This window comes from Taudactylus pleione, unplaced genomic scaffold (genome assembly GCF_031769625.1).
Source record: "Taudactylus pleione unplaced genomic scaffold, aTauple2 ptg000037l, whole genome shotgun sequence".
Lineage (NCBI taxonomy): Eukaryota > Metazoa > Chordata > Amphibia > Anura > Myobatrachidae > Taudactylus > Taudactylus pleione.
In genome coordinates, this window is record NW_028284439.1 from 20,687,488 (window position 1) to 20,699,635 (window position 12,148).

Sequence of the window (12,148 nt, forward strand, 5' to 3'; positions counted from 1 at the left end):
GATTGAAGTCGTCCTTGCTGAATATAGCTAAAGTCATGGGTCATGCTCATGTGCAAAAACAGATTTCATGTTGTTGGATGGGATCTTTAAATGAGCTAGATTTTTACATGGTTGTATGACACTATGGCATTGGCCAATGCTTTAAATGGAATAGCTATTAAAAAATTATGTACTTCACACACGGGGGCGTTGCAGAGTTGGTCACAAAAAGGGCATAAATTAGTCTTTAAAAAAAGTGCAATACAAAATATTGCATTTCTGCTCATTTGCAGAGCTTATGGTATGTATTAGTAGGAAGTAATAGTAATATGCATCTGGTTTGCACCAGGCACATATAACAGACACTTACAGTATGTCCTACTTGTGCCCAGGGGCGCCGAGAGGTGGGGGAGCCAGTACTAATTACCGGGCTTGTTTTAGGGGCCCGGCTGGGGCCTGGGTCCGATGCCGCTCCCCTCCCTCTTACCTGTCAGCAGCCCAGTACACGCAGCTGTATGCTGGGCTGCAGTGAGAGACCAGGGAGACTGAGCAACAGCAGCAATCCCCTCTTCTCTGCCTGTGCGAGGGAGAAATCACATTGTCTGAATTTGCGTCGTATGAGGGGCTCAGCTCTTTGTGGCACTGCAAATAGGTTTTCTTTTGTAATAAGGGGGCGTGGCCATGCCTCCCACAATTAAGCCACGGGTCAGGTCTATCACCTTCGATATTAGGCATCAATAAAATTGTCTCTAATACAGCAGAAATAAATCCCCATCTTGTGAAAGACAAAAAAACCCCATACAATTCACTTAAACATGCACACAAAAGCAGAATCTAGTTAGAGCAACAAAGAAAGTACTAATCAGTGTCACTGGAGAGTTTGCAAGAGATTTGCTAGTGCTGATGACTGCGACAATCATCATCATCCGGCATTTGAAACTGCACATGACCACCTGCTATTATATGGCTTTCCCAGGTATATATACAGACTTTTTCAGTCTGCATTTGTTCACACACACGCTTACTGTACTAAGCTTATCATGACATACACAAAACAAAATATACCTGCACAGATTCCAATAATCAATACCGTTCTTCCCTAATATTAGTTATTATTGTTAATGTATATAGGGAAGTGTACCTAGCCTAGGAATAGACTTAATGTAGAAACGACAAGAGAACAGTGGGCCTACTTCAGACCCGCTCGCAAGCGGGTTGATGTTGGGCCAGTGCGCATGCGCACGACGGAGGCGGCTCCGTCGTGCGCATGCGCGAGACCCGGATAGCGACGGGCAAGTCGTCGCTATGGGTCTCGCTACAAAGGGGGCGTGCTGTCGACGGTGAGTGACAGCACGCCCCCTTTGGTGGGCATGCCGGGGGAGTGGCTGGCCAGACGGAGGCATTCCCATGGGAACACCTACCGTCTGGGGCCGGCCCCACTGACATCACAAGTGATGTCAGTGGGAGTGCTCTCGGCTCTGATAGAGCAGAAAGCACTCCAGGGCTTGCGGCAACGAGACCCTACCACAAGGGTCTCATCATAAGCCCTATGGTCGCGATGGTCTTGACCATCGCGACCATCTTTTTGGCCGCTCGCTATAGCTGTGGGTGGTCACCCACAGCTATGCGAGCGGCCAGGAGGCCGCTCAAAAAAAACAGAGGGACGGCCCTGATTCAGAGCGAGCACTCTATCAGAGCGTCCGGCTCTGAATCAGGCCCAGTATTCCTATATAGGGGACTCCTGAACTGGATTAATCTAATGTAACACCATCTTTAAGGACATCAAGGGAAATAACATTTAAAATGCAACCTTTAATGTTTAATTATAAAATAATGTGGCCAGCAAAATATTAAAATCAAGTGCAAAAGTGATTAAGTGAATAATCTATAAAATAGCTCATATCTCTCTGCAACTATTTGTCACATCCAATCATTAATTGATTTACTGCAAATTACGTTAGAACACCATAGTTGACCAAATTTAATAATATATAGTGTGTGTTTTATATACTGTATTGTGCTCTCATAATACCAGTAGATTTCTGACACAGAGGGCTCAATGGCCGGAGGGTCTGATTCAGAGCCGCTTGCAAAAAGCGAGCGCTCGCTCTGAATCAACGCATCCGCCTCCTGGACGCATAAAACCGGCCTCCTGGACGCTCGCATAGCTGTGGGTGACCACACACAGATTTTGCGAGCGGCCAGGTGATGGGCACGATGGTCGCGACCATCTCGACCATAGGGCTTGCGACGAGACCCTTGTGGTAGGGTCTCGTTCCCGCAAGCCCCAGTAAGCTTTCGGCTCTAATAGAGCCGAAGCTCACCACTGACATCACTCGTGATGTAAGTGGGGCCGCCCCCAAATGGCAGGCGTTCCTACGGGAATGCCTCCATTTGGCCAGCCACCCCCCCTGCCCGCCCCGAAAATGGGGAGAGCTATAGATCAACATCGACAGCCGCCCCTCTTGGATGCGAGCACCGGAGCAAGTGATTTCTCGCTCGCTCCAGGGCTCGCGCACGCTGCGTGTGCGCACTGCCAGGCCATCGACCCGCTTGCAAGCGCAAAGCGCTTGCGAGCGGGTCTGAATCAGGCCCTCAATCCAATTAGGTGCGAAGGACTATTAACGGGAGGGAGTTGAAATCCCAGCTGTCGGATTGCTTGTGCTCAGAATGCTGGCACTGGAATCCCGACACCAGTCTGAATCCCTGCGCTGGCATCCCTATCGCCAGCATCCCGATGGTAAGTACTGGGGTTAGGGGAAGGGTTAGGGGTTAGGGATGAGCACTGGGGGGGAGGGTTAGGAATAGGCACTAGGGGGAGAGGTTAGATTTAGGGCGCGGGGAGAGAGGGTTAGGTGTAGGATTAGGATACTTACCGACATGTGTCGGTATCCTAACCCTGTCGGGATTCTGACCACCAGTATCCCGAGGGCCAGCATCCCGTACCCAAGCCCTATTAACAATCCTTGTCTATCGATTAGCCTTCCAATTAAGGTATTCTCTGTGGTATTATATTGGTATACAGTAACATTCCATTTAATTTACTTGTTGATTTGTTCTTTCAGCAAATTGAATCTGTTTTTTTTGGATACTCATCATACTGGTAAGAAATGGAGATTACCATTCCCTTGCATAATGCAGTTCCTTGTCATTTAACTTATGCTATAGTAATAATGTGATGTCATGATCACACACTTATTGTTTTTGTAGAAACTGTGAAAACATATTAATTGTGTTTGAATTACTATGATTTTACAGATTCATCTATGTGATGACAAACGGATAATGCATTTATTGATGCCTTCATATTGTATGCTAATGATGCTATAGGTTTTGATAGGAAATATCACTCAGAAGGATTATTACTTGCAGATAGCTTTACCTGCTCAAACTGTTTACAAGCTGTAGGTTACTTTCAGGGTTTGAGAAAGTGGAATTTATTCATTAACTCAACATTTTATGCAGCTGAAATAAACAATGTAATTTCCAAATGGGGAGCCGTGGGAAGTATAACATCCATTACATTCAAATTCTAATTTGGAAGAACTGTAGAAGTACAGGATCAAGAAAAGAGATGTCAGGCACTCATCTACTATTTAACACGACAGGAGGCTGATTGTGTTGTCTTGTCAACTGCCATTCTATATTCACGCTAGGTGTTCCTCACTTGCCGAGACTGGCCCTGCATTAACCTGTCACATTCCATGAGACCGCAGCAAGGAGATCTATCTTGTGAAGATAGAGCTGGAGAATAATTGTATCAATATAGGCTGGAAACATCAATCCTTTGTCTCACTGAGAACTAGCAGCAGCAATGACTATGAAAATGACAGTTTTAATAGAAGGTCTATGGCAAGTGTATGTCCATGGAAGGTAGCTAGGAAGTTACCTGCCCAATGAGAGGACCCCACCTGTCCTTGTTGCTCTGCCCCTAGTCTGCTTTATTTAAGTAATACAGTATGTCTCTGGCACCTAATATCAAGCTTCATCCAAAGTCACTTATATCGCTATATGCTGCCATGTTCACTGCAAATTACATGACAATGGAATGCAGAGATCTCTGCCTATATATAGTACATCAATTGTGGAATATACCAATCAATGCAGGGGTGTGATGGCTTGTACTGGAATGGAAGCGGCTGTCTCAGTTTTTCTGGCACATGAATGCATTTATTCAGCCAGGGCACTATACTTTATTGGTTTATTGTTGATGCATTGTTTTAACAGTATCTACAGTTTTCTGGTATCCACAGGTCAGGGATATCTGTAGGGGCTTAGTGCACCTGGCATGAACGGGGCATCTCTAAATGCATTATTTTTGGAGTAGCAGTGGGCTGTTGCTGTATGTTGGTTATAACCTGATTCTTCCCATCCAGTTTTACCAGGTGATTTGCTTGTAATTACACGTTGTTTGACCTAGATTGTCACACATAACCAGTGTTTTGAGTTGTCAACCCCCAAACCAATGGAAAGAAATTGGGGGTGCATGCAATATGTGCTATGGTTTCAAAACCAGCAAAATATGCTGCTTAATAAGTTTTCCACCCTGATTTTTTATGTGTCTAAGGAACACACAAATAAGGTCTGTATCAGATCAATTTACAGGAAGATGTGCAAGGTTGGCTGACCAAAACCCTCGTATATGTATGCAACCGAACATCATGACGGCACATCCAAGAGAATACTATCAGCGAGATTCCACTTGTGAAATGTATCTACTTTTATTGGTTAGGCTTCAAGTTCTTTATCTGACTTAATGTTGTAGTCGCCTGAATAATATGAGACTGTTTTCTACTAATAATAACTGGGATGAGTCATATACATTTCCATCTATCTTGTTGTCCCTTGGTCAATCGAGCATCAATATGAATACCGTGATACACAAAAGTTCAATGGGCACATCTGCAAAAAAAGATTGTTGTGCTGCAGGGTTCCATGCGGTGTCAAGAACTCATTCTCAAAAGTCTGTAGTATATTACTGAACGACATTCATGATGTAGTTTTGGTAAAGCTTCCTAGGCAGAAGCACTATGTATTACATTGGTTGAAGTTCATAGTTTCACACTCTTAACCTTTGGTGAACTTTTTCATTTGGCATGGATCTTTTCTTTAAACCACAAAGCTGTGTCAAGATGCTCTAAATAGAATTCTTGCAGTGAGACAGTCTTTTAGTGCTGCTTGGCAGGGCTATAACTAGGTGTGTGAAACCGGTGTCGGTGCTTCTGACTATCATGGTGCCTGGAACAGCAACATGCAGCCAGTATCGCTGCTGCAGCTCAGACCAAAGAGTGTTTTGGATGCTCCAGATAGGCACCCTACAGTCTGTGTAGCTGCTCAAAGCGTCCTCAGGATGCTCCAGGCAGTGCTGCACTTCCCAGTTCCAGCAGCCCTAGCCCCTCCGCGCAACATCATGATGTAATGTGATTAGGGGGCTGGGTCGGCACAGCATGCTCCAGAGACCTGTTACGCCACTTCTGCTAGGCAGAGTTTATAGTGGATGTTTTGCTTGGGGTGGAGATAGAGATGTGCGTTACATCTTTTATGGATGTGTAATTATAGTATCTACCTCTTTTTCCTTTGGAAATTCCCTCCCTTCCACCCTATTTGAGCTGTTGGCTTTACTGTTTTTCAGCAAACATGCGGAAAGAAGAAGTATGATTTATACCCTATTGGGGTCAGCAGCACCATCGATCCAGTGGGCCTATTTTGTGTTATTGGGAGAAGAGGTGGATACCTTGAGTTGATGGTGACTGGCTGGAAGTTGTCCTCCATCTAAACCTTGAGTTGTTGGTAGTGGGCTGGCAGTTGGCCCCAAACTAAGCCCTAAGTAATTAGTAATGGGCTGGCAGTTGGCTGCCATCAAAGCCCATTTCTTGGTGCTGTGGTTGCAGATGGCTTCATTTACTGCTCTTTCTATGCCACCATCCTCAATACCTATTCCTACATAAAATTTACCTTTTTTCGCAGCCATTTACTATGCACTACGCCTTGGGGTGAGATACAGTGGATGGAGATAAAGTACTAAGCAATCAGCTCCTAACTGTCATTTTTCAAACACTGCCTGTAACGTGACAGTTAGGAGCTGATTAGTTGATACTTTATTCTCTGTAAAGCGCTGCGGAATATGTGTGCGCTATATAAATAACTGGTAATAATAATAATAATACTTTATTGCCATCCACTTTATCTCTATCCAAGGCATAGACCCCTAAGTTTCCTGTGTCTTTATTTAAGATAAGTAAAGTTTCTGACCAATGCAGGGTTGAGCAGGCTGTCAGGGTGCTTAGTGCTATGATCAGCAAACATTTCAGGAATTACTTCAAGGAAGGCAGCAGGGGTCTCTTGTATTGGACTATTAGTTTAAGTGAAGGAATAGAGCAATGCTAAAGCTTTCTCGTTAAGGAGTAAAAGTATACAGTGTACATTCAAATGAATCGTGCGAAAATTAGAAGAATACAGCTAAAATTGCCCCTTAATATAAATAACCTGCAGAACTTTTTATAATTTCATCTGATGCAGAGCAGACAGAGAAGGTAGAATTACAGGGAGTGAAAGTGATTGAATCTGTAGCTATGTCTGTAATTCATAAATACTATTTGCTTGCTCTGTGTCTCTAAAGTCTGGTATCTAGTTTTCAGATCCTAGATCTTTGTATATATATTAACTAGAAGAATGTTCATATTTGTCATGCATAATGGGCACATCTTCGACTGACTTCATTATGATGTATCTAGTTCACGTTCAAGCCCAATGGCCCATAGTATGCAGAACTTAACCTTGGTACACTGGCTACAGTATATAGTACAAAAATAGTTCTTTGCAAACTGTATATAGTATGCATGGTAAGTAGAGTGTAACTAGCCTGATGCTATCAAGATTACTGCAGCTGAGCAGTCTCACAATTTCTCTAGAAAATAGTTTTTTTCGGGAGGGGTTTATTTACAGGCTGAAAAGGGAATCATTATGGATTTTTGCAAGGTAGTGCTGGCCATCTTGAATTGCTGATTGGTTTCTGATTGGTCTCTGTGGTTTAGTGCAAATTTCCATCTAAATTTGAGTAAATTAACCTCATTGTCTCCCACGGAAATGCCATTATTCAACAGAGAACACAGCATCCTTAAAATTATTCATTTATTAGAAATGCTTGTGAGGGACTTATTTTTTAATCAGAACTCAGAATTAACATATCTGTTATATACTGTGGGTAAAAAGCATACATATGTCTGTATTATAGTAGGATGTCAACCAGTTGACTGATTTATAATGTTTTGCAATCAATGCCAGTTTTCTGGCAGGGCTTCAGAAGAACTCAGCCTACAGAAAGAAATTGGTCCTGGCAATATAGTGTATGTTTCCAGTGGAGAAATCCCCACAATACAAGCACGGGGAAGATTTATTTGGCATAAGATATTTCTGAAATTCCAAATCTCCTTTAGCTACTGGTATAATGTTTTTACACAAAATGGAAGTTGTTCAATGAATTTATAAGTCACAGCAGGTGTTACAAAGAGAGGGGGTATTTAATAGCAAACACAAAAAAATCCCCCAGCACACTGCTATTAACCAGTAAAAAAGCTGCCATTCTATTTGTATATAACATAAATTCTTAGAAGCTTATTCATTACTCGTTATGGGCCAGGTTCCGCATATATAGGATTAGCCACCCTACACTTCATGGCACTTTAGCTAAGAGTGGTTCTAACTCTAAAAAATTAGGTCATACTGTATGTCTCAGGGGTCTATTTACTAAGCAGTGTTATGAGTGAAAAGTGATAAGGTACCAGCCAATCTGCTCCCAACTGTCATTTTTCAAACACAGCCTGTGACATGACAGTTGGGAGCTGATTGACTGGCACCTTATCACTTTTCACTCTGTCTCCTAACACTGCTTAGTAAACAGACCCCCAAGTGTTTTTAAATTGAGAGGTACCCGAAAGGCCTCCTAAATGGTACTAGAAGAAACAGCACTCCCTGCCAGCTACTAATCATATGCCTCTCAAAGATACACACAATGGAAGTTTTCATGTTATTTTACTGCTGTTTTATACTTTGGTTCTGATTTATTCTCTTGCACATCACAAACAAAACAAAATTTAAAAATCAGAATACAGTGTATTTATTATTTTTTACATATGTCATGCATTACATTGTCATTGCATGTGACTGTCATACTTACTTTTGCAGCAGGTGCTAATTCTAAGTCAGATGCTTGCTCAGTCTCCAAAACATTATTCCTGTCTCTGACTGATTCAGCTAGTGATCTACCATCTGTAGACCTAGAACAATAGTCATTAAAGATTTATAATGTGGATAGTATGGGGCCCAGCCAGGCATGCACATAGTAAGTCACTTTCACTAGATTTATTTATCTTTATTTGAAGCAATTTACATTTTTAGAAAAATAAATCAAGTGAAATGTTACATTCTGCACCTTTATAGACATTGCAAAATCCTATATTTTTTAAAAAAGACAGAAGAGGGAGACATAATTAAAATATGTTCATTTACACCTACAACCTATAATTTCAAAGCTTTAAGACATCCTTTTTTCATTAAAGGACAAAAATAATTTACCATAAGAGCTCTTTAGAAGATGCCTTAGATGATGATTTTCTGTCCAGGCCCCGATGACCGTCACTGCTTTTATCTCCACGAAAACACCCATCGCCCCATTTTTCCAACTGTGTCTGAATGTGTACTAAAAGTAAGGAATAGAACTTCACACAAAAGACAAATAAAGCAACTCATTTTATTTAACTCAAAAAAGCAGTAGCTAGCATGTTTTGGTAATCATATAGAAACATATAAAGACATTATAAAATAAACACATTCAGTTCATCTTTACACTCTGGTACTGTCCATAAACATTGAGATCAGTTAACATCTCTGAAGTGTACATTCATACACCATAAATGGATCAATACTCATGTGGATTGTGAGCTTCTAGATACCGACCTGCCATTGGTACACCCAAAAGTGAACTGGTGATTGTTGTGGGTGGGGATAAGCAGCAGCTTAGTGCTTTTAAAAGTTAGATATGCCCATAGGGGTGTTCCATGCCCCTCCCCCATTATGCAGACACGCCCTTTTCATGTTGTGGTCACACCCCCTGTCCTGATCCTTGCAAAATGTTGAGAGTTATGCATTAGTTTTAATGTAGAGGAGACCAATCAAACTTCAAGGGGTAAATTTACTAAAGTGAGAGTTTTTAGAAGTGAGTTTTAAAAGTGATGTTGCCCATAGCAACCAATCAGATTCTACTTAACATTTTACTAGCACCTTCTAGAAGATAACAGCTAGAATCTGATCGGTTGCTATGGGCAACATCACTTTTAAAACTCACTTTTAAAAACTCATCCTTTAGTAAATTTACCCCCTAGTGTTTTTGGACTGTGTAAAAATATGATTTGTGTAAAGGTTGTCACACTATGTATAGAAACGCAGATCTGTCACAAATCATCAACTTCAAAACTTTATATAACAGCAAACCTTACACCTTACAGATGACTTCAAGATATGTGTTATGTGGCACAAATGGACTTATGTCCATCTCTAAATTGTCCTTATAGCTAGCTATTAAAGTGAATCTTTCACCGCAAACTAAAACCACATTAGTGTTTGTCAAATATATTTTATAAGGTATTGTCTCAGTATTCAGAAGCAAAGCTCTTTATTTTCTGTGTTCAGAAAATTCTTAGTTGTCTGCTGAACAGCTTCTATATAACAACCCCCACACCCTACTAGAATAATGTTTGGGCTAAAAGCTAGAAGTTATGTAATTAGACATGCGTAACCGGCTGTACGTTCAGGGACATTTTGCTAACTTTAGACTAAAATCCATGTTTAGTAGAGATGAGCGGTTCAGTTTTGGCTCGGATCTTCCCGCTAAGTTTGAATCTTCAGAATGAGGCAAAACGTCATCTTTCTTGGACATCTGTTCCGATCTTGGTGGTAAGATACAAGCCAAAATCGAACTGTTCTAGGGGTGAGCGGGTTCGGATTTCTGAAATCCGAACCCCCCCGAGCCCCCCCGATCCGAGTCCGATCCGAATCAGGCTCGACTTTTCCCGCCTGACTCGGATCTGAAATCGAGGCAAAACGTCATCATCCCGCCTTCCGAGTCTCGCGGGTTTTGGATCCTATATAAGGTACCCGCGTCGGCGCCATTTTCTCACTCGGCTGTGGACAGTGAAGAGGGAGGGTGGGAGTTAGGGCTGTGTAGTGTAGTGTAGTGTAGTGCTGCTGTTGTCCACTACTTCAAAGTCCATAGGGGCTGGCTGTGTTGTGCTGTGCTGCTGTTGTTAATAGGGGCTGTGTCCACTACTTCAAAGTCCATAGGGGCTGGCTGGACTGTGTTGTGCAGTCAGTTCTCCATAGGGGCTGTGTCCACTCCAAAGTCCTGTGCAGTGTCCCAGTCCTAAAGGAGTGCTGTAGTGTTGTCCAGGGGGTGCTCTGTCCATCAGGGGTGCTCCCCCCAAGTGCTAAAAAAATAATATATTTTTTGTGTTTGTGAATTGTGTGCGCAGTAGCCGCACGTGCATCAACAAAGTAGTGCCAAGCGTGCGCCTGTGTCATAAGTAAAGGGCCGGCTGGCTTGACCGTTAAAGGGTGCTGTAACCCCCGAAAGTACACTCCAGTCCAAACCAAAAAAAAATTATTTTCTGTGTTTGTGAATTGTGTGCGCAGTAGCCGCACGTGCATCAACAAAGTAGTGCCAAGCGTGCGCCTGTGTCATAAGTAAAGGGCCGGCTGGCTTGACCGTTAAGGGTGCTGTAACCCCCGAAAGTACACTCCAGTCCAAACCAAAAAAAAAATTATTTTCTGTGTTTGTGAATTGTGTGCGCAGTAGCCGCACGTGCATCAACAAAGTAGTGCCAAGCGTGCGCCTGTGTCATAAGTAAAGGGCCGGCTGGCTTGACCGTTAAGGGTGCTGTAACCCCCGAAAGTACACTCCAGTCCAAACCAAAAAAAAAATTATTTTCTGTGTTTGTGAATTGTGTGCGCAGTAGCCGCACGTGCATCAACAAAGTAGTGCCAAGCGTGCGCCTGTGTCATTAGTAAAGGGCCGGCTGGCTTGACCGTTAAGGGTGCTGTAACCCCCGAAAGTACACTCCAGTCCAAACCAAAAAAAAAATTATTTTCTGTGTTTGTGAATTGTGTGCGCAGTAGCCGCACGTGCATCAACAAAGTAGTGCCAAGCGTGCGCCTGTGTCATAAGTAAAGGGCCGGCTGGCTTGACCATTAAGGGTGCTGTAACCCCCGAAAGTACACTCCAGTCCAAACCAAAAAAAAAATTATTTTCTGTGTTTGTGAATTGTGTGCGCAGTAGCCGCACGTGCATCAACAAAGTAGTGCCAAGCGTGCGCCTGTGTCATAAGTAAAGGGCCGGCTGGCTTGACCGTTAAGGGTGCTGTAACCCCCGAAAGTACACTCCAGTCCAAACCTAAAAAAAAATTATTTTCTGTGTTTGTGAATTGTGTGCGCAGTAGCCGCACGTGCATCAACAAAGTAGTGCCAAGCGTGCGCCTGTGTCATTAGTAAAGGGCCGGCTGGCTTGACCGTTAAAGGGTGCTGTAACCCCCAAAGTACACTCCAGTCCAAACCAAAAAAAAATTATTTTCTGTGTTTGTGAATTGTGTGCGCAGTAGCCGCACGTGCATCAACAAAGTAGTGCCAAGCGTGCGCCTGTGTCATAAGTAAAGGGCCGGCTGGCTTGACCGTTAAGGGTGCTGTAACCCCCGAAAGTACACTCCAGTCCAAACCAAAAAAAAAATTATTTTCTGTGTTTGTGAATTGTGTGCACTGTGGCTGCACGTGCATCAACAAAGGAGCAGCGCCAAGCGTGCGCCTGTGTCCCATAAGTAAAGAGCCGGCTGGCTCATTTCTTAAAGGGTGGTGTAACCCACAAAGTGCACTACTCTCCAGCAAAAATAAAATAATATTTTCTGTGTTTGTGTGCGCTTTAGCCGCACGTATATATATCAATATAACATAAATGGAGGACCAAACTTTCTCCGATAAAAATAAAATAGGGAAAGATCAAGAACCTCTTCCTCCTAGTGCTGTTGCTGCTGCTGGGAGTTGTTCATCATCCCAGAGAGGAAGTAGGAACATCACTACTTTTACTAAACAATTGACCCTCCAACAGTCCCTAGCGATGAGGATGAAG

General features: G+C 42.9%; 1 protein-coding gene across 1 annotated transcript in view; it reads right to left on the bottom strand.

Moving 5' to 3' along the window:
- PEX5L (peroxisomal biogenesis factor 5 like) overlaps nucleotides 1–12,148 on the bottom strand; it is a 101,673-nt gene that overhangs the window by 53,776 nt on the left and 35,749 nt on the right. Inside the window, exons 4-5 of the mRNA XM_088452345.1 lie at nucleotides 8,554–8,677; nucleotides 8,156–8,255 (exon numbers count right to left, since the gene is read on the bottom strand). Coding sequence (XP_088308471.1) covers nucleotides 8,156–8,255; nucleotides 8,554–8,677 — 224 coding nt within the window. The remainder of the gene's footprint in view (nucleotides 1–8,155; nucleotides 8,256–8,553; nucleotides 8,678–12,148) is intronic.